General features: G+C 57.5%; 1 protein-coding gene across 11 annotated transcripts in view; it reads right to left on the reverse strand.

Moving 5' to 3' along the window:
• Positions 1–10,217: 10,217 nt before the first annotated feature.
• Positions 10,218–20,193, reverse strand: part of LOC133768260 (tetratricopeptide repeat protein 38-like) — a 44,752-nt gene continuing 34,776 nt past the window's right edge. For all 11 annotated transcript variants that reach the window (XM_062202680.1, XM_062202679.1, XM_062202678.1 and 8 more), the window contains 8 exons: positions 18,714–18,833; positions 16,280–16,339; positions 15,246–15,284; positions 14,483–14,564; positions 13,215–13,380; positions 12,356–12,515; positions 12,118–12,191; positions 10,218–11,252 (listed from right to left, as the gene is read on the reverse strand). In XM_062202680.1, the coding sequence (XP_062058664.1) occupies positions 11,159–11,252; positions 12,118–12,191; positions 12,356–12,515; positions 13,215–13,380; positions 14,483–14,564; positions 15,246–15,284; positions 16,280–16,339; positions 18,714–18,833 (795 nt within the window). In that variant the 3' untranslated portion in view covers positions 10,218–11,158. The remainder of the gene's footprint in view (positions 11,253–12,117; positions 12,192–12,355; positions 12,516–13,214; positions 13,381–14,482; positions 14,565–15,245; positions 15,285–16,279; positions 16,340–18,713; positions 18,834–20,193) is intronic.

The following is a 20,193-nucleotide window of genomic DNA, read 5'->3' on the forward strand; positions in this document are numbered from 1 at the left end:
GCCCGGAGCCACAGCTCCTCCAGGCAGTCCAGGCTGGCAGCTGGGGGTGCGCCCCTCCCCATGGATGGTACAAGAAACTAGGCCTGGGCAGATATCAGGGGCTTCTTAAGAGGTTAGGTGTTCCCCAGAGTCCAGCAGGCAGGACATTCTCTGGGAAGGAAAAGTCAATCCCCTTCAGAGAACCTCTAGGCATGCCCAGAGCAGAGCTGCCACTCCCCTTCGGAGAGTCTCTAGGCGCGCAATTATGATGTCACTGCAACCGGCCAATCGTGTAACACCTCAGCACTCTGCGTCAGCACTCTCGGTCAGCAATCTACGGTATGCTAATTGTCCCTCCGAACCAGCCAATCCCGTGCCACCTCTGCAGTCTCCACCAACACTCTCCACCAGCATTCTTCTCCAGCGTTCTCCCATATGCTAATGGGCCCTCTGAACTGACCAATCCTATGCATGCGCATTAGGAATATGCTAATTCATTGCCTATATAACCTGTGTGAAACTGCCACTCAGGGCTCCTCACTGCCTGAGGTGGGGGCCCGTTTGCGCAAACGTTCAATAAAAACCTCGTGCTTTTTGCATCAACTGGTCTGGAGTCTGGATCTTTGGGCGTCCTCCCGAGCAAGTGGGCATCTCTGCAACTGAGAGGTCCAACATTTTCGGGGCTCGTCCAGGATATTAGGTCGCCCTCAGACCCATTCCCCGCGGACCAGTTGGAGGTATGATTAAGTGTTTTCTGTTTGTTGTTCTTCATCTTGAGTGTTCTGACTGGCCAGTACCTGACTCTGTGAGACCAGTGGGGGAGGCAGGCGTGCCCAGCAACCCCTGGTCCGTTCCCCGGAGGACGCTCCAGTTTGTGAGACCAGTAGGGGAAATCTCGGTCCGTTCCCCCGGAAGACGCTCCCGGGGTGGTCTGGAGGTGGGTCGGAGACCAAGTCTCCCTCCTTCCCGGGGAGGGCTGGTCAGGCAGCCGCTCCCAAAAATAGCGCAATAGCATTCGATTTGTTGTAGGTCTGTTGCCGTGCGGTTTTGTTGGCTATTCTTTTTGCTTGGTTTGACGTGCCTGGAATGGTCTGGAGGAAGGCTGGGGACCAAGTCTCCCTCCTCCCTGGGAAAAGCCTGGCCAAGCAGCCACTTCCATCTGAGGTAGCATTGTCGATTTGTCCTAGATCTGGTGCCGCGCGGTTTGTCTTGTTTACTGTATGTGTCTGTGTATTGGCTGTTCTTTTTGTTTGGGCTGAAATCTTTGCACCCATGGGTCAACAAATAACCACCCCTTTAAGTCTCACTCTAGATCACTGGAAGGACGTTCGAGAACATGCGCGCCACCTCTCAGTGGAGGTTAAAAGGAAACGATGGGCAAAATTCTGTTCCTCAGAGTGGCCGGCCTTCGAGGTCGGCTGGTCAAGGAACGGCACTTTTAACCTCGATATTATTTTACAGATTAAGGCGCGAGTCTTTCAGCCAGGATCCAATGGACACCCTGATCAGGTGCCCTACATTACCACGTGGGAGGGTCTTTCACGTAAACCCCCCTCCCTGGATAAAACCTTTCTCCTTTCCGACGGAGCCCATATGGACCCCGTTACCCCTTCCTCAGCCATCCCCAACTCCTTTAATACCTTCCCCCTTGGGACCTTCCTCCCCAATACCCCCTCCTCCCGTCCTGGTTGCGCCAACCTCCTCCCTATACCCTCTGAAGGAGATTTGAGATCCAAAACCTGAAAAGCCACCGGTTCTTCCGGCTGATCAGGACCTTCTGCTCTTTGACTCTCCCCCACCCTACCTTCCCGGCCGGCCTGCTCCCCTGCAGGAACCCCCACAACAACCAGAGTGGGATGTGCAACCTTCTGCACCATCCCCTGATCCCCGAGGGCAGGGGAAGACGTCTCGGCGCCTTCCCCGCCCTCCAGCCGCCTGCGCCTCCGTCGCGGGCAAGCAGGGGGCTCAGGAAGCGTCTGGACTTCACAGACCTTTCCTCTTTGTTCGGTGGCTGGCCAGATGCAGTACTGGCCATTTTCCACTTCCGATCTTTACAATTGGAAAACCCATAACCCCTCTTTCTCTCAGGACCCCCAGGCTCTGACTGGGATGATTGTCAGCAGCTTCTGCAGACCCTCCTCACTACTGAGGAAAAGCAGCGTGTCTACCTTGAGGCACGGAAAAACGTCCCTGGAGCAGATGGCCGACCGACCCTACTGCCAAACGAAATCAAGGAGGCGTTTCCCTTAACCCGTCCTGATTGGGACTACACCACCGTTGCTGGTAGGGAGCGACTTCGTCTTTACCGCCAGATTCTCCTTGCGGGTCTCAGAGGGGCTGGAAAGCGCCCCACCAATTCGGCCAAAGTACGTGCAGTAGTGCAGGGGGCTGAGGAAACACCGGCAGGCTTCCTAGAAAGATTAATGGAAGCCTATTGTATGTACACCCCGTTTGACCCCCTGGCAGAGGACTGGCAGGGAGATGTAATCATGTCCTTTATAGGACAGTCAGCGCCGGACATCCGCAATAAATTGCAGCGGCTAGAGGGGCTTCAGGGGTATACTATACAAGATTTAATGAAGGAGGCAGAAAAGATTTACAACAAAAGGGAGACCCGAGAGGAGAAGGAGGAAAGGATCCGCAAGGAGCAGGAGGAAAGGGAAGACAAAAGAGACAAAAGACGTAATCGAGAGCTTAGTAGAATTTTGGCCACCGTAGTGCAGGATACAGAAAGGAGTAGACCAGGACAGAATAGGGACTTGGGAGACAAGCGAAAGCCTCGGGTGGAAAGAGATCGATGTGCCTATTGTAAAGAAAGAGGACACTGGGTCAAAGACTGCCTGAAGAAACCACAGGGACCAAAGAAGAGACCAGTTCCAATCCTGTCCCTGGAAGAAGACGATTAGGTGAGTCAGGACCAGGAGCCCCCCCTGAACCCAGGATAACCCTTGAAGTGGGGGGCAGACCGGTATCCTTCCTGATTGACATGGGAGCCCAGCAGTCGGTACTGACTTCAGAAAAAGGGCCTTTAAGCTCCAAGACTTCCTGGGTTCAGGGGGCAACTGGAGGGAAGTTATATTGCTGGACAACCAACCAAGAGGTCCAGTTGAGTACAGGACTTGTGACACACTCGTTCTTGCTAGTGCCAGTCTGCCCCTACCCCCTCCTGGGCAGGGACCTGCTCTCGAAGGTAGGAGCCCAAATTCACTTCCATGAGAAAGGAGCTACCATCACAGACTCAGGGGGGCGGCCCCTCCAGGTATTAACACTATGCTTGGAGGACGAAGACCGATTATTTGAGAGGCCCCTGTCCACCATGGCTACCCTGGACCCCAAGTGGCTCGCAGATTTTCCTCAGGCCTGGGCAGAGAGTATGGGAATAGGGCTGGCCGTCAACCGGCCTCCCTTGATCATAGATCTGAAGCCCATGGCCATTCCCGTGTCAGTTTGTCAATATCCGATGGGCAAGGAAGCTAAGGAAGGTATCCAGCCACATATCCAGAGACTGTTACACCTAGGCATTTTTTTTTATTTTATTTATTTTTTATTTTTTTGACAGGCAGAGTGGACAATAGAGAGAGACAGAGAGAAAGGTCTTCCTTTTTGCCATTGGTTCACCCTCCAATGGCCGCCATGGTAGACGTGCTGCGGCCGGCGCACCGCGCTGTTCCGATGGCAGGAGCCAGGTGCTTCTCCTGGTCTCCCATGGGGTGCAGGGCCCAAGCACTTGGGCCATCCTCCACTGCACTCCCTGGCCACAGCAGAGAGCTGGCCTGGAAGAGGGGCAACCGGGACAGGATCGGTGCCCCGACCAGGACTAGAACCCGGTGTGCCGGCGCCGCAAGGCGGAGGATTAGCCTAGTGAGCCGTGGCGCCGGCCACACCTAGGCATTTTAAAACCTTGCCGTTCACCTTGGAACACCTCCCTACTACCAGTAAAGAAGCCCAGTATGGGTGACTACCACCCAGTACAGGACTTGTGGGAGGTTAACAGGAGAACGGAGGATATGCATCCCACAGTGCCCAACCCCTACAATCTGCTAAGTACCTTGCTTCCGACCCACGTATGGTACACTGTGTTAGATCTAAAAGATGCATTCTTTTGTTTAAGACTGAGCCCTCAGAGCCAATCCATCTTTGCTTTTGAGTGGAAAGACCCAGAGACCGGGTTTTCAGGACAACTCACCTGGACAAGGTTGCCCCAAGGATTTAAAAACTCGCCTACCTTGTTTGACGAAGCTCTGCACCTATATTTGGCCGACTTCCGAGTCAACCATCCAGACCTGGTCCTCCTGCAGTATGTGGGCGACCTCCTCCTTGCCATCGAAACTGAGCAGGACTGCCTAAAAGGTACCGGGGCCCTGCTACAGAGACTGGGGGAATTGGGCTATCGAGCCTCCGCGAAAAAGGCCCAAATATGTCAGAAACAGGTGGCCTACCTAGGCTACCTCCTAGAAGGAGGGCAATGGTGGCTGACGGAGAGCCGAAAAAGGGCAGTTGCTCTAATTCCACCCCCCACCGATGCCAGAAAGATGCGGGAATTCCTCGGGAGTGCGGGATTCTGCCGCCTTTGGATTCCTGGGTTTGCGGAGCTGGCAGCCCCATTGTACCCCCTCACAAAGTCCAGCGCTCCCTTTCAATGGAGAGAAGAGCAACAGCAGGCGTTTGACAACATAAAAAAGGCCCTATTGTTAGCCCCAGTCCTGAGCCTCCCTGATATGACCAAGCCCTTCACATTATACGTGGATGAGAACAAGGGAGTGGCGAAGGGAGTGCTAACACAAATGCTTGGACCCTGGAAAAAGCCGGTGGCATACTTTTCAAAAAAAACTAGACAATGTAGCGGCCGGCTGGCCTCCGTGCCTCCGCATGATAGCGGCCGTGGCAGTTCTGGTGAAAGACTCGGACAAATTGACTCTAGGCCAACCTCTCACCATATTGGCACCTCATGCTGTGGAGACAGTTATCCGCCAGCCACCGGATCAGTGGCTCTCAAATGCTCGGATAACTCATTACCAGACTATGTTATTAAACTCAGAGCAGGTCCGGTTTGGGACTGCCACCTCTTTAAACCTGGCCACCCTACTCCTGGAACTGGGGCCCCAGGCCCAGGTAATCCATAACTGTCACCAAATCCTGGCTGAGGCCCATGGCACCTGAAAAAACCTAACCGACCAGCCTCTGCCGGATGCTGAACTGACCTGGTTCACCAATGGGAGCAGCTTTCTACAGAACGGTGAGCGGAGGGCTGGGGCGGCGGTGGTGGATGGAAAAACCGTTATCTGGTCAAGTGCCTTAAAGCCTGGAACTTCTGCTCAAAAAGCCTAGCTCATAGCCTTAACTCAAGCTTTAAAACAGGCACAAGACAAAAAGGTCAACATTTACACAGACAGTCGGTATGCTTTCGCCACTGCCCATGTACATGGGGAGATATACCAGCTAAGGGGCCTCTTAACCTCGGCAAGCCAGGACATTAAAAATAAGCAGGAAATCCTAGATCTTCTACAGGCCCTGTTCCTGCCCAAAAGGTTGAGTATAATCCATTGCCCCGGGCACCAATGAGAAGATGACCCTGTAGCAAGGGGAACTAGGATGGCAGACGAGGCCGCTAGGGCGGCAGCCCTGGGCCAACAGGTGCTCCCATTAAAGACAACTGAGCCCACCCAAGTATCGAGGGAACCACCTTTCCTCTATTCGGACCAAGACTTAGATACGATCCAGTGGCTCGGTGCGGAGTATGACGAACAAATAAGGGTTTGGAGGCTCGGAGAGAAAATAGTCCTGCCACACCAATTGGCTAAAGAAATAATTACCAACCTCCATCAATGGACTCATTTGGGACACAAAAAGCTAAAAGCAGCCTTATAGGAAGATAAGCAGTCTTATTACATCCCCGGACTTGACTCTTTAGCCCAGCAGGTGACTGAATCCTGTGTTCCGTGTGCCAAGGTAAATGCCAGACACCTCAAGCTCCCGGAGGGAGCTAGGGTAAGAGGAGACCGACCAGGAATCAACTGGGAGGTCGATTTCACTGAGATAAGACCGGGCAGCTATGGGAATAAATATCTTCTAGTTTTTGTAGACACCTTCTCCGGATGGACTGAGGCATTCCCCACAAAATGGGAAACCGCCCAGGTGGTCGTCAGGAAGATCATAGAGGAGATCTTCCCCTGGTTCGGCTTGCCTAAGGTAATGGGGTCCGACAACGGCCCAGCATTTGTCTCCCAGGTAAGTCAGTTGGTGGCCAAAGCATTAGGCATAAATTGGAAATTGCACTGTGCCTATAGACCCCAAAGTTCAGGACAAGTAGAAAGAATGAACAGAACAATTAAAGAGACCTTGACCAAATTAGCGTTGGAGACTGGCGTTAAAGACTGGATCCAACTCCTCCCTATGGTGTTGTTCCGGGTCTGAAACACGCCCTCTCATTGCGGGCTGACGCCATACAAAATCCTTTATGGAGGGCCCCCACCAGTAGCAGGCTTGCTTGACCTTGCCAGTGACTCCATTGCCGATGCCCCTAAATTACAGGCCCGGTTGAGAGCGCTCCAGATCATCCAGAACCAGGTCTGGAAACCTCTTGCAGCAGCCTACCAACCCGAGACGATAGCCATCCCACATCCTTTCCAAATCGGAGATGCTGTGTATGTCCGAAGGCACCAATCTAAGACTCTAGAGCCCCGGTGGAAAGGCCCCTTCACTGTGCTGTTGACAACTCCCACCGCTCTCAAGGTCGACGGAATCGCTGCCTGGGTCCACGCCTCACACGTAAAGCGAGCACCACCCCCCCAGGGCCCCGAGGATCCGGATAGACCAGCCAAATGGAAGCTCCAGCGCACTCAGAACCCACTCAAGCTAAGACTTTAAAAAACTGTTTAATATTTGTGATGTTCCTGGCCTTTCCCCATTGTTTTTCCAATCCCCATGCTCCACAATTGTTAATGTGGGAAGTAATTTCCTCCACAGGACGGGTGGCCTGGTCTGTTAGTGGGTTACATACCCCTGGGGCGTGGTGGCCCACCTTATACTCGGACGTATGTCAACTGGTTACTGGGTTAGATACCTGGGATGTACCTGACCAGGATAATTTGACAAAAATCCCTGGAAACAGTCTTAACTATTGGGGCGTGTATGGCTCCCATTTCAATGTCAGATGCCGTAAGATGTTTCCTCTGTCAGACGGAGTTTTATGTGTGCCCCAAGGATGACAGGAACAACCAACAAAAGTGGCAGTGTGGTGGACCCGAGTCCCTATATTGTAAAGCCTGGGGGTGTGAGACCACCGGATCCGCCTGGTGGAAGCCATCCTCTAGTCAGGATTGGGTTACAGTACTCTGAAACTTTATCCCCGAAGGGAAACACTGCCGCTACGCCCTGGGGCCCTGTGATGAAACCCATTACTGCATCCTGCTGAATATTTCCTTCACTACAAGAGGGAGGGATATTTCTGATGTTTCTACACTCTCCAGCTGGATAAAAGGAAGAACATGGGGATTAAGATACTGTGTTGCAGGGTATGATTTTGGGTTTTGGTTCACCGTAAGGTTAAAGGTTCAGGCTCCCGGTCCCCAGTCAGTGGGACCCAACCCGGTCCAGCAAGAACAGAGTTCCCTCCCTCCAGTGAGGCAGGCTCTCCCCAGGCCACCCCTCCTGCCAGCCACCCTTTCGCCCAGCTTGGCAAGTTTAACTCCAAACGCTTCGAGCCCCCGTACAACCGGACAGCAGCTGTTTAACCTTTTGACAGGGGCCTTTCTGGCCCTCAACCAGACCAATCCAGAGCTGACCGAGTCCTGCTGGCTATGCCTAGCCCCAGGTTCACCTTATTACGAGGGCCTCACGGTCCCCAGGACCTGGAATGGCACTACAGAGGCAAATAATTGCCTCTTGCCCCTTCAGCCGCGTCTCACTCTTACAGAGGTGTCGGGACAAGGTACTTGTGTAGGAAATCCTCCTTTGTCCCACCGACACTTGTGCAGTGTCACCCACAATGTTACTATACGAGATGGCCCGTACCTGGTTCCGGAGGCAGGCACTTGGTGGGCGTGCAATAAAGGCCTCACCTCCTGAGTGTCTGCAGAAGTCCTAAAAATACCAACGACTTCTGCATTTTGGTAAGAGTAATGCCCAGAGTGTATCACCATCCAGCTGACACTCTGATTGATTGGTATGATGGACGGCCCACTGGCTTCCAGCGAGAGCCCACCTCGATAACCCTGGCTGTCCTACTGGGATTGGGGGTAGCGGCTGGGGTAGGCACTGGTGCGACAGCTTTAGCACGGGGCTCCCAACTTTATTCTGAGCTCCGGGCTGCGGTAGATGAGGATATAAGAGCACTCCAGCAATCCATTACAAGGTGAGAGCAATCCCTAGATTCCCTTGCTGAAATCACACTACAAAACCGATGAGGTTTAGATCTACTTTTTCTTAAGGAGGGTGGGTTGTGTGCTGCCCTGGGAGAGGAATGCTGCTTCTATGTAAACCAATCTGGGGTAATCAGGGACTCTATGTCAAAGCTCAGGGAGAGGCTTGACAAGAGACAAAGGGATAGAGAGGCCCATTACAGCTGGTATAAAGGATGGTTTACTAAATCCCCATGGTTAACTACCCTAGTATCGACCATAATGGGCCCCCTACTCATCCTATTCCTTCTTTTAACTTTTGGCCCATGTATTCTTAACAGGTTGCTCCAGTCTATCCGCGAGAGGCTTTCCCTTGTCCAAACCCTGGTGCTGACCCAACAGTACCAGTGTCAAGCTTCAAAGACCTCCGAGGTCCAATAGATTTTAGGATTAAAATCTGTGCAAAAAGAAAAGGGGGGAATGAAGGACCCTTAAGGGGGGAGGGACAAAAAACTAGGCCTGGGCAGATATCAGGGGCTTCTTAAGAGGTTAGATGTTCCCCAGAGTCTAGCGGGCAGGACGTTCTCTGGGAAGGAAAAGTCAATCCCCTTCAGAGAATCTCTAGGCACGCCCAGAGCAGAACTGCCCCTCACCTCCGGGAAACCTCTGGGCGCGCCCAGAGCAGAGCTGCCCCTCCCCTTCAGAGAGTCTCTAGGCACACACTTATGATGTCACTGCGACCGGCCAATCCTGTAACACCTCAGCACTCTCCGTCAGCACTCTCGGTCAGCATTCTCCGGTATGCTAATTGTCCCTCCGAACCAACCAATCCTGTAACACCTCTGCAGTCTCCACCAGCACTCTCCACCAGCATTCTTCCCCAGCATTCTCCCATATGCTAATGGGCCTTCTGAACTGACCAATCCTGTAACACCTCTGCATTCTCTGCCCGAATTTTACGCATGCGCATTAGGAATATGCTAATTCGTTGCCTATATAACCTGTGTGAAACTGCCACTCAGGGCTCCTCACGGCCTGAGGTGGGGGCCTGTTTGCGCAAACGTTCAATAAAAACCTCGTGCTTTTTGCATCAACTGGTCTGGAGTCTGGATCTTTGGGTGTCCTCCCGAGCAAGAGGGCATCTCTGCAACTGAGAGGTCCAACAGTGGCTGTGTGTGTCCTTCACTGTGACCCTGCGTCGGGGTTGCCATGAGCCCGCTAGCGCAAATGGACATGAAATGACAGTGTGGGCCATGCTGCGTGATACCGGGGGCACGGTGCTGTCATAACTGCAGGAGTTCACAGCAGAGGACAAATGTAAGATAGCGAGGGCAGGGGCCGGGGGCCGGGGGCTGCACACCCTCATCGTTCCCAGTAGGGCTGGAGGGCGGAAGGCTTGCTGGAGGGCGACCATGGCTCCCACCTCCTTGGCTAAGTCATGTGTTGCTCGGAAACCCCAAGGGGAAGAAGGAAGGTCCCCCTCGGGATGGTCCTGCCTCCTGGTGGAGACAGCAAAGTCCTATTGTGAATCCCTGTTGCCTCCATCATTGCCCCGCACACCCCAGCTTCTAGAACAGCGTCTGCCCAGGACCCTGCCCCAGGCCTGGCGCCTGGGAACTGCGTACAGGTTCTCATCAGACATAGGAGGAGGAGCCACTCGTGAGGCCAGCATCGCATGTTGGACTTGGTGTTGGAGGCCTGGCGCCTGTGTTCTGATCAGCTCTTGGACTGCATCTGAGAAGGCCGCAAAAAAAAACAGCCCAAGTGCTTTGGGCGCCGCCACCCATGTGGGAGACCCAGACCCAACTCTTGTGGCTATCTGGAGAGGGAACCAGAGATGGAAGGTCTCTCTGGCACTCTGCCTTTAAATGAATATTAAAAAAAAAAAAGGTAGAGGAACCACATTATTTTAATTCTTAAAATTTGCATGAGCTTGAGCAAAGCGTGAGGGCCGACTAGGTTCGGAGGCTTCCTCTGCCTGCCCAGCACGTGCCCCCTAACTTCAGTGGGAACTGAGTGCCACCGTGGCACTCAGAGCCCCATTCCAGGAGGCCGAGAGCAGCACAGCTGCTCAGCACACGCGTGGGGACATCAGCCAGGGTGAGGACAGCAAGCAGAGCAGAGCTGGCATTCAGGCGACAGCTCAGGCCTTGTCACAGCCTCGTGTCGGGCTTTGGTTTGTGCCACAGCAGAGCTGCCCTGAATTGCATCTTGTGCCCTCACAGCATTGGACTCCGAGAGGACGGGGAAGCCGTGTCCGATGACAGTTGAAATAGAGGAATGAGCTCCAGTCAGCACCGCCGAATCCACCCTGGGGCCTCCAGGTCGTCCCTGCAGAGCTGGGCAGGAGGCAGTGGGTGCAGCCAGCAGGGCCTGAGGCCAAAGGCAGGGAGGCAGCCAGGACAGGCAGGCCTCTGCGGCTGTGACAACAGAGTCTGTCCAGAGCACCAGGAAGATGGAACCCAAGGAGTTCTCAGGGAGAGGTGGTGGGGGGAGCAGGAGGAGGCCGTGGACAGGACCTGTGTTTGGGAGACTGCTCCCCCGCAGAGCCCACCCTACCTCTGCCCTTCCTCCCAAGCTGGAGCAACCCTGAAGCAGGAGCAAAAGCAAGCCCTAAGAAAACCTAGTTGCAGGCAAGTAGAACACAGCAGCACCCATTGGTTCTGACTGCTTAACAATGCATGCTGGCCCTAAGATTCTGAATCGCATTTGAGATCTGTGTCCTCCTGTAGAACTGCGGGCTTACAGCAGGTGTTTCCTAAGCTCAGCCCAGAGGGCAGCTGGGCTGAGGCTGGCCAGCCCCCTGCGGAGGTCCTGCAGGCCGAGGTGGCCGGGCGCGCTCACTGCATGAGGTGCGCGGCGGTGGCCTTGCGGATGAGCCGCTCGGTCAGGGGCGAGTTGGGCTTCAGGGCGTCCCGCTCCATCAGAAGGCTCCTGTGGAAACACATCCAGGTTCGGGGGTGGACTCTTCTAGAAGGCACTGCCTCAGCAGGAAGGGAGCAGGATAATCATGGCCCCGAGTTGGCGCACTGGGGGTGGAGGGCCGGAGGGTGTGCTACCACGGCCTTGTGCCTCCCCCCAGACCCATTCCACAGCGTACACTCACCTGCACTGCTCAGGGCCTGGCCCACTGCCTCTGTGTACCTGCCTGGACCGCTGGCGTCCCACAGCAAAGGGACCCTGCAGCCCCGGAGGCCACCCTCCCACAGCACCCCTTTGCCCCCCGGGGTCTGCAATGGCTGGGGCTCCACACAGCTCCCTTCTTTGGGTGTACCCAACTCCCCAGCCCTCCGACTAAGCCTCCCTTTAACCAGACTCACCCCTGGCCTGGTTCAACCTACTTTGCTGTCAGCTCTCAACTGTCACTTCCATGGGGTGCCCTCCTGAGCTCCCTCCCCCTGCTAACAAGAGCCAGGGCAATTCTCTACCATTTTACAAGGAGGGGACATCAGGACAGGGCGCTCCATGCAGCCAGGCCCTGGGTCTGTCTGCTCCCCGCTGCCTCCCACAGCCAGCACAGGAAGGCAGAAGGGAGTCCAGGCTCAAAGGAGCAGTAGGAGGCGGCCAGGCAGGAAAGGGGTCAGGGTGTCCCCGGGCACAGCACGGGACGTGCCTGGGGCCCTTGTAGCTCAGCGTGGCGACAGTGGAGAGGGGGCTGGGGAGGGCAGGAGGTTTGACCTGCGTTGGGAAACAACTCCCCTGCCACAGCCTCACACCTGCAGAGTCGTGGAAGCAGGAGCCACGCTGGCCAGAGACCCCACCTGACAGGCACATGTACAGGAAGGGGTGCGGGGCTCACCGGGCCACGTTCTTGTGCTTGCTGGAAGTGCAGTTCAGGGCCGCGTGAATCATTATCTGGTTGAAGACATCTCTCTGGAATGTCAAGGGCAAGTCAGACCCTGCCAGGTGGAGGCATGGAGCTGTCACCCCGTATGGGGCAAGACAGTGGCCTGCACCCCAGGATGACAGGCTGCCTGCAGAGGTGCCATGGGACAGAGGAGGCTCCCGGTGAGCCTGGCTGGAGGCGGCAAACCCACCTGGGCATTGCTGCCTCCGATCTGGACGATCCGGTAGCGGATGGGCAGAAGCAGTTCGAGAGCACGGTCGGGATTCCCGGCCTCCGCCTCCACCATGGCCTGGCACAGGGGCAGCCCCACGTCTCGGGCCAGGAGATTCTGATAGTTCTCCCCTGGGGACCTACCAGCCAAAACGTGCTCTCAGCAGCTGGCACAGCCATGGGAGGGCCCACTCCTCCCTCGGCAGGTGTTTCTGTCAAGTGCCCGGCACAGGGCACACAGCAGGTGCTTCGGTGGGGTGTGGTGTCAGAGAAGTAGCCCAGTGAGGGGACAGACCATGGCTCTGACCTCACACTCCGCTGTCACCAGCCACCTAGCCCCACATGGGTTCCCCAACCTCTGGCCTCAGAGTACTCATATGGAAAGTGGACCTGGGAGCTCTGATCTCACAGAGCCACCAGGATTGCAGACAGCACAGGCAAAAGCCTAGCACACAGACTGGGGCCATTCTGTCCCGGGAAGGGAATGGCCGGCAGCCCAGGGTTCCCAGCTGTCAGCCTCCCACAGGAGGCACTGTCCCCGCGTTATAGATGAGGACGTAGGTTCACAGCAGAGAAGTGCCTGGCAGAGTCTGTAAGCCCCAGTGACCCACAAGGGAGACTGCCCAATGACACTGACGCTGTCCCGTGGGGTAGGGGAGAGGCTATTCTGTCCTGGGGGCACCATTGACCTTGGGGATCATACCCCGGCACATGTTCTCCATCCTCAAAGCTGGGCTCATGGCGGAGCCCTCACCCCGAACCTCCTTGGCGGGTGGGGGCAAGCTTCAGCAGGACCCAGCACCCTGGTATGTGGGCAGTGGGGTTAGGGGCCCACATACTTGCTGGCCTCCTGCAGGGTGGTCAGCATCTCCTGCGTGGTCTTGGCATCCCGTGCACCCAGCGAGGCCATGAGGCAGTGCACGTCTTTGAACAGCAGGACGTGATCACTCGTGTGCTTCTTGGTCACAGGCAGGACATCCTGCCAGCGCCGGCCCACGGACACTCCTGGGGAAACATGGAGGATGCCCAGGGCCCAGTGTGAGTTTCTAGAGCGTGTCCTACGCCTAGGTCCTCTTCCAGTCACGTCCCTAGGAGGCCCTATGATGGGTTCTGTTGGAGGGGCACGATTGGCTAAGCCTGTGGATAGTTTCAGCCATGCAGGAGGTTAGGGGTGGCAGGATCTCAGAGTTAATGCAACTCAAACTCTATCCCAGGACAGCCCATGCCGCCCCGTTCTGGAGGGGCCCGGGCAGGATATGAGCCCCAGGCCTCCTGTCAGGGGCCTCCTTGGCATTCCCGCCCACACCCCACCCCGCCACCTGCCTGGGCTCAGCCTCTCCACATCCCAAGGAGCCTCTGCCTCTCAAAGGCTGCTCCAGTCTGTGCAGAGCAGCCATGAGCGGACCCCACCCCCACCCTGGCTGCAAGCCCGCTCGTCACCTGCCCTGCCCACGGCTCCTGCCAGCTCTCAGCCTCCCCACCCAGCCAGACTGCACTGTTCCTAACAGGCCATGGCTTTGGACAGGCTGCTCCACCCTGCCTGGTCACCCTACACAGCCTTCAGAGCTCACATTTCATCTCCACCACAAAGCCTGCGTGGAACCTTCCAGATGCAACCTACCTAGGCCCTCATCCTCACACTGTCCTGCTGCCCCAGGGCCTCGCCCAGGCCTGCACAGGTACAGCATTGACTCTGCTGAGCCTGGCCGGGAGAGTACCAGCCTGCATGCTGGGGGTTGCCCAGAAGCGTCCTACAGCCCCCAGGACTGTGGCCAACTCCGTCCAGGCTGGGGTGACAGAGAACTCTGCCATCCCAGGGAGTTGAGACACTCACCCCCATGTTCTGGGAAAGGAGGCTGTGAGGACAGGTGGCCAGATGCCCTCTGTGCCCCAAGGACTGGTGGGCAGCCATGGGAGTGGCCAGGCCTCCCTGAGTGGAGCCTGAGGCCCCCTCCCTCACTGAGTAGTGGGAACTGGAAGAAACAGACGTAGCAGCCAGACCTGCTGGTCTCAGGGCATCTACGGAGCCAGGGCAGGCGAGCAGCAGCGCCATGCACTCGCTGTATAGAGGGGAGGTGAGTGAGGCTGAAGGGCAGAGGTGTGCTACCTTCCATCTGAAGGCGGTAGAGCATGGAGCAGGTGTCCACCACGTCCAGCATTGTGCCACTGGCCTGCAGTCGGGGCAGGATCTGGAAGACAGGCATGACCCTAGCCATACTCTGCAGGTGGACTGATTGGGGACCCAGGGCCAGCCAGGAGCATGTCTGGGTTATGTATGGGATCTGCCTAGAGCAAACCCTCAGCAAAAGTGCACCACACTCCGGTCCCCACCACCTCCGCCATCAGGACTGTCACCCTGACTCTGACCAAGAGCTCAGACTGCACCAGGCGCAACAGAGGGCACCAAGTGACCTGGAGAAGCTGCCCCCACTGTGTGCCCAGGAGCATGTGCTGGGCCCTGGCCCATCACCCCTCACCAAGCCTCAGACCAGACTGGTAGGAGACCCCGCTCCAGGCCACACTTCCAGACTCAGCTTTGCTCGGGGGTGCCAAGATCCACATCTCACCGCAAAGGTCCCCATCGCCTTCATTTCTTCCTACAAAGTCCCAACAACCCCCAAGGACTGCTTCCAGAACGTCACTGATTTTCTCTGGTGCTGAGACCCCAGGCTTTATTTTTAAGGCCTGTGGGGGCACCGAGGACGATGAGGCACGAGACCGCTCTGGGCCAGTCAAGCCCGTGAGGCCTCACAGAATGCGGGGCTCTGCTCCAGCCGTGTGTTGGCTGCGCCGGCAGAGACCGGCTCAGGTCTGCGAGAGCCTGACGGGCAGAGTGGGCGGGGAGCCCGGTGCGGCCCAGGGGCACTTACGTGGGTGTCGTAGATCGTCAGTGCCGCCTCGTAGTCGCCCTAAAAACAAAGCTCCCATGATGAACGAGGCAAAGCGCAGCCCTGAGAAATGAACAAAACCTCTGCCCGTGGCTGCCACGCGCTGCTGAGGGGTGCAGAGAAGGCGAGGGCAGAGGAGGCCAGGCTGCTGCGAGGGGACCCCTCTGGGAAGGCCTTGTCTTTGCTGGGCAAAGTCAACACAGGTCAGGCACCCCCACCCGAAACTCTCAGCTCCAAGACCTCCAGAATCCAATCCTGTTCAGTGCTGATGTGACACCACAAGTGGAAACTTCCACACCTGACTTCAGCGGACAGGTCCCAGTCAGAGGGCAGACCAGGGGGAAGACGCCCCGCAGGCTACCTGTGTCAGCTGTGCAGGGAGCTGCGCTCAGTCCCATCCCAAGACGTACCAGGATGCCCTCCTATGTGCGGATACCCCAGAATCCTCAGTCATCTGGAATCAAACGCCCAGGTCGCAGGCAGTTGGGATAGAGCAGCCAAGGTGGCTGAGCAGAGCTCGCTCTCGCCTCCCCTTCCAGTCTCCTGCCCGCGTTTCCCACACTGCGCGTCCCACGTCATGCCAGGTCCTCACCTCCCGGGCACTGATTTCTGTCTGTGGATATTTAGCGAGCGTCCCGCTTTCTCACATGAACAGCAGTGTGGGAAGCACCCTTATGAACGGGACTCTCCGGGGGATCACTGGGATAAGGCGCCCGGGGGAGCAGCTCCTGCCCACTCCTGCTGAGAGGTCTCCTGGTTCCTGCAGGGCCAACCCCTGGGGTGGGGGCTGGGCCGTTCACTGTAGCAGGTCTCGGTGGCCCCCGCAAACCACACATGTGACGTGATTCCCAGGACCCAACATGAGGAAAAGGCCGATAGCAACTCAGGCCTGGAAGCCCACCAAAAACCTGGGCGCCATGGGTGCCACGGCCCTGAAACCTGTGCTACCGTGAGGGCACCCAGGGTGTGATAGTGTCGGCTGGAGAGCAGCTCCTCTCCCCCAGGGGGTCACCTACCTTTTCAATCAGGAATAAAGCCCAGTGCCAGTAATTGTGACCGGCAAGCATGTCCGAGTCCTGGGAGAGAACGAGAGAGTTAGGGAAGCTCCAGGAGTTGCAGAGGAACCAATGCTGCCTCGTGCTGCCACAGGCAGGGCCAGCTCTGGGCGCGGGCAGCTAGGACGCCTGGGTCAACCCAGGAGGATGTGCGCTGGCGTCAGAGCTAAGGCGTGGCTGCAACAGGGCCAGCACAGAGGAAGTTACTTATGGGGCTCCCGCTCCCACTTCCTCACGTATGATGCTGTATAGATCGACAAACCCATTTCGCAGAGTGAGAGTATGAGGCCTACTGGGCACCCAGATGGTGCCAAGCACCTGGGCAGCAGGCCTAGGAGCAAGAGTGGTCGTGCTTGGCTTGGGTGTGGACGGCCCTCAGCACGCCGCAGGTTTTGGGTGAGCCCCGAGTGTAGTCAAGTGGCCCCTGAGAGGGAGTTCCAGGCTGGGGAGATCACTGACTGGCGGTTACATCCAGCACCCTAGAACCTGAGACAAGCCTTGCGGGCGAGATGGGCAGAGCACTGACAGCTGCCCCTTCACAGAGGGGCCCACGGGCCTTCCCGGGACGGCTCAGAGTGTAGGGCTCTTGCTCAGGGGCCGAGTGCAGCGTTCCCCAGCTCTCAAGGCCACAATTCTTGCTGACCCAGGATACACAGCTGGTACTGGGCAAACACAGAGCGAGGGCCTGGGGCCTCCACCCCGTAGTATCCCCACCACACCAGCCTGGCCTCCCCTAAGCTGCTTCCTGTTCACGACCCCACCTAACCTGCTAAGAGGAGCTGATGACGCCTCCTGGTTGGCCCACATTTGCCGTGCACCTGGATGCAAGGACAACCTCTCCCTCACTGGCCACCATAGGCCTTGGCTCTGCTTAAGCTGGGCAGGGCCTGGGACAGTCCCCACCTCGACCCACACAGCTGCTCGTCCTTCCAGACTGCAGAGGTTGCCTCCTACAGAGTGCCTTCCCTGACCACTGCCTCACCCCAAGCCCAAAGGGTTCAACATCTCTTCTGGGTATCCACAGTCTGAGGGATGCCTGTCTCAGGGAGGCCCACGCGCTGCTACGAGGCTGCTCAGTCCACTGACAAGGCCCAGCCAGGACAGAGACGTGTCACGTGGACCCTCATGGGGCGCCAGGGCAGGGCACAGGCCTGAGGCAGGGGCTGGAGTCTTGGCAGACTGAACGCCTGTGGCAAGTGCAGGAGGAGGAGGGGATGGGGCCCTGGGCTGCGCTGTCCTCACCCAGGGCTGTCCAGCCAGGCTGCAGGCTGCAAGAGGCCACAGTGGAGAATATGAAACAGCAGAGAACCCAGACCCCAGCCTTAGCGGCTCCTAATTTATGTGTTGGGACCAAAGGCTTCACAGAGTATAGACGGGGAAATTGAGACTCAGAGGGATCCCTCTACAGAATCAGAGTTCTGGTGGAGGCATATGAATGCATTGGGGGTGAGGCCTTGGCTAGGCCTCCCTGCCCTCACAGCTCCTCCTGAGCAAGACCTGTGCTCATGGGTGCCCCTCACCCCCGTGCATCCTGGGTCCCCCAGAGCCTTCCAGAGCCCACAGATCTGGGGTCCTTAGGAAGATGTACATGTGGATGTCAGGGTCCCAGGCTCTCACTCCAACACCTTGCCGAAGGCCTCTCCCGGAGAAGCCAGGAACCTGCCTTCCTGTAAACCACATCCCAGCGGGAACGCCCCTTCCTCTGCCCACAAGGCTCCTCCTGGATTGGCGCACACACATGGCTGGGCACCTGCGGCTTACTGACAGGACTGGGAGGGGACTGGCCACCTTGGCCGGTGGGGCCCTGGGGAGCCTGCCACAGTGCAGGGGACAGCAGGCCAGTCTGGGAGCCAGAGGCCAGCACAGGGGCGACAGGCACACAGGGAGAAAGGACGGCACTGAGTAGGGCAGTGAGTTACCAGCCAGGAGGCCAGGAGTTGGGCACAGGGAGTGGAACAGTGAGGCCACGGCAGGCTCAGGCCATGGGAAAGGGCCTGCAGGGTGGCAGGGGTCTGGCTGGGCCCACACCCGTCCTCTGCAGGCCCTGACCCTGAACGCACCCTGCAGATGGCCAATGCCCCATCACCTCCACTGTCCACACCCTCAGCTACACTGTGACACCCTGAGGCCATTTCTGGGCTCCACGCTGGCAGGAGGGCCAGCTCGGGACCTCATAGGTCTCACCCAGTGGGGCTCTTGTCTTCATGGTAATTGTATGATGTATTCCTTTTACAGCCAAGACCAATTTTAGAAACTTCCACCAACAGGTGTTCAGAGGTGCTTCGTAGCCATGGGAAGCATGACAGAAATGTTTCCAAGCACACGCGTGAACTCCTGTGCCTCAAGGACACCGCCTGAGTTCCCCGTGCAGGTGGCCGGGGGGTGAGAACCATACCTTCCAGTGCGCCTCTGAGTGCTGCATGAACTCCAGACCCTGCTGCACCTCTGCTCTCATCTCGTGGATGTGGGCCATGGTGTGCACTGACCACGCATCCGTCGGGGTGATAGACAGAGCCTGTGAGCGGGTGAGACAGCGTGGGTCAGTCAGGCTGCCTGGCCAGGACGCAGCACGTCTCACACAGGCCTGGGCTCCAGCTTGGAACCATCACAACCCCAGGACAGCCCGTGTATGCATGCGTAGGGCACACCAGCACAGGACACCGCGAGGCAGAGGCGTGACTGGCCCAGGGTACACAGCTGGGATGCAGCAGAGTCTCCAACGCCGGGGCTCATCCCGGGAACCCACAGCCTCCTGTATACAGCTGAGGCTCCTGCATCTGGCCTCAGTTTCCCTCCAGTGAAGGGGCCCGATGATGACTTCCACTCAGGGCTGCATGGAGAAGTGGACACTGTCCAGGAGAGCTTGGTGGGGACCTTCCAGTGCCCCTCAACTGGGGGCCTCTCCACTAACAGATGGGCACCCACCGGGGGCTTTCTGGTGCTGACAGCACTGCTGTTGAGGTCAGCAAATGCTCACATGCCCAGAGAGGCAGGCAGGACCAGGGAGTGAACCTAGCCTCACAGCAGCATGCCGCCTCTGCTCCCGGGGTCAGCTCATGTTTACCAAGCACCCACTAGGTGCCAAGCACAGGGAAGTAGACGGAGACTCACTGAAGTCCCATGGACTGGCCCATGCCAGGTCCCATCTCAAATCTTGGGCTTCCATCCCCCAGCCTGCTGTCTCGGTCTCCCCAAGCTAGGTGGTGTGCAGCTTGCCCTGTACTGCCAACTGCTGCCTCCATGTGTCCTGTCCTTCCTCATCAGGACACAGACAGGAAGCAGGTGGGTCTGTGGGGAGCGTGGGCACCCCCTGCGCTGGAGCCCTGGGTGCTGGACACTGTAGAGGGTGAGGGCTGAGTCCGAGTAGACTGGGTGTGGCCCTGCTGGGCACACGACTCTCACACAGGGCAGACCAGAAAGGCTGCATTTCACAGCTTCCTTTGGCTTGCCCCACTCCTGCTCTGACATGAGCAGGGACTGACCAGTGCCCTCCCTTGCCTAGAGTCCTCCCAAGTGGCTCCTAGGCTCCCCCTCCCAGCACGTGCTGATCCAGCCCAGCTGCCCAGCTCTGGCCTCTCAGGCTTGCAGCTTCCCGGCCAGTACCCATTACGCCCCCCGCCCCACAACGCCAGCCTGCCTGGGACTGCCCCGCTGGGTGTGCAGACACACAGCCCCATGGCTGCCCGTGCGGCTGCTCCAGTCCTACATGGCTCCTCACTGTCCAGGAAGTCCGCCTTCCTGCGTGGAAATCACCTGGGGGAGCCATGTTGGGCGGCAGTGAGGGAGCATCGAGGGGGCTGTTCTGCCTCTCCCTGCCACTTGTGTAGCCTCCGTCTACCTTGTGGCTGCCCTCTGGAGGGACCTGCCACATCCGG

Source organism: Lepus europaeus, chromosome 10, assembly GCF_033115175.1.
Source record: "Lepus europaeus isolate LE1 chromosome 10, mLepTim1.pri, whole genome shotgun sequence".
Taxonomy (NCBI): Eukaryota; Metazoa; Chordata; class Mammalia; order Lagomorpha; family Leporidae; genus Lepus; species Lepus europaeus.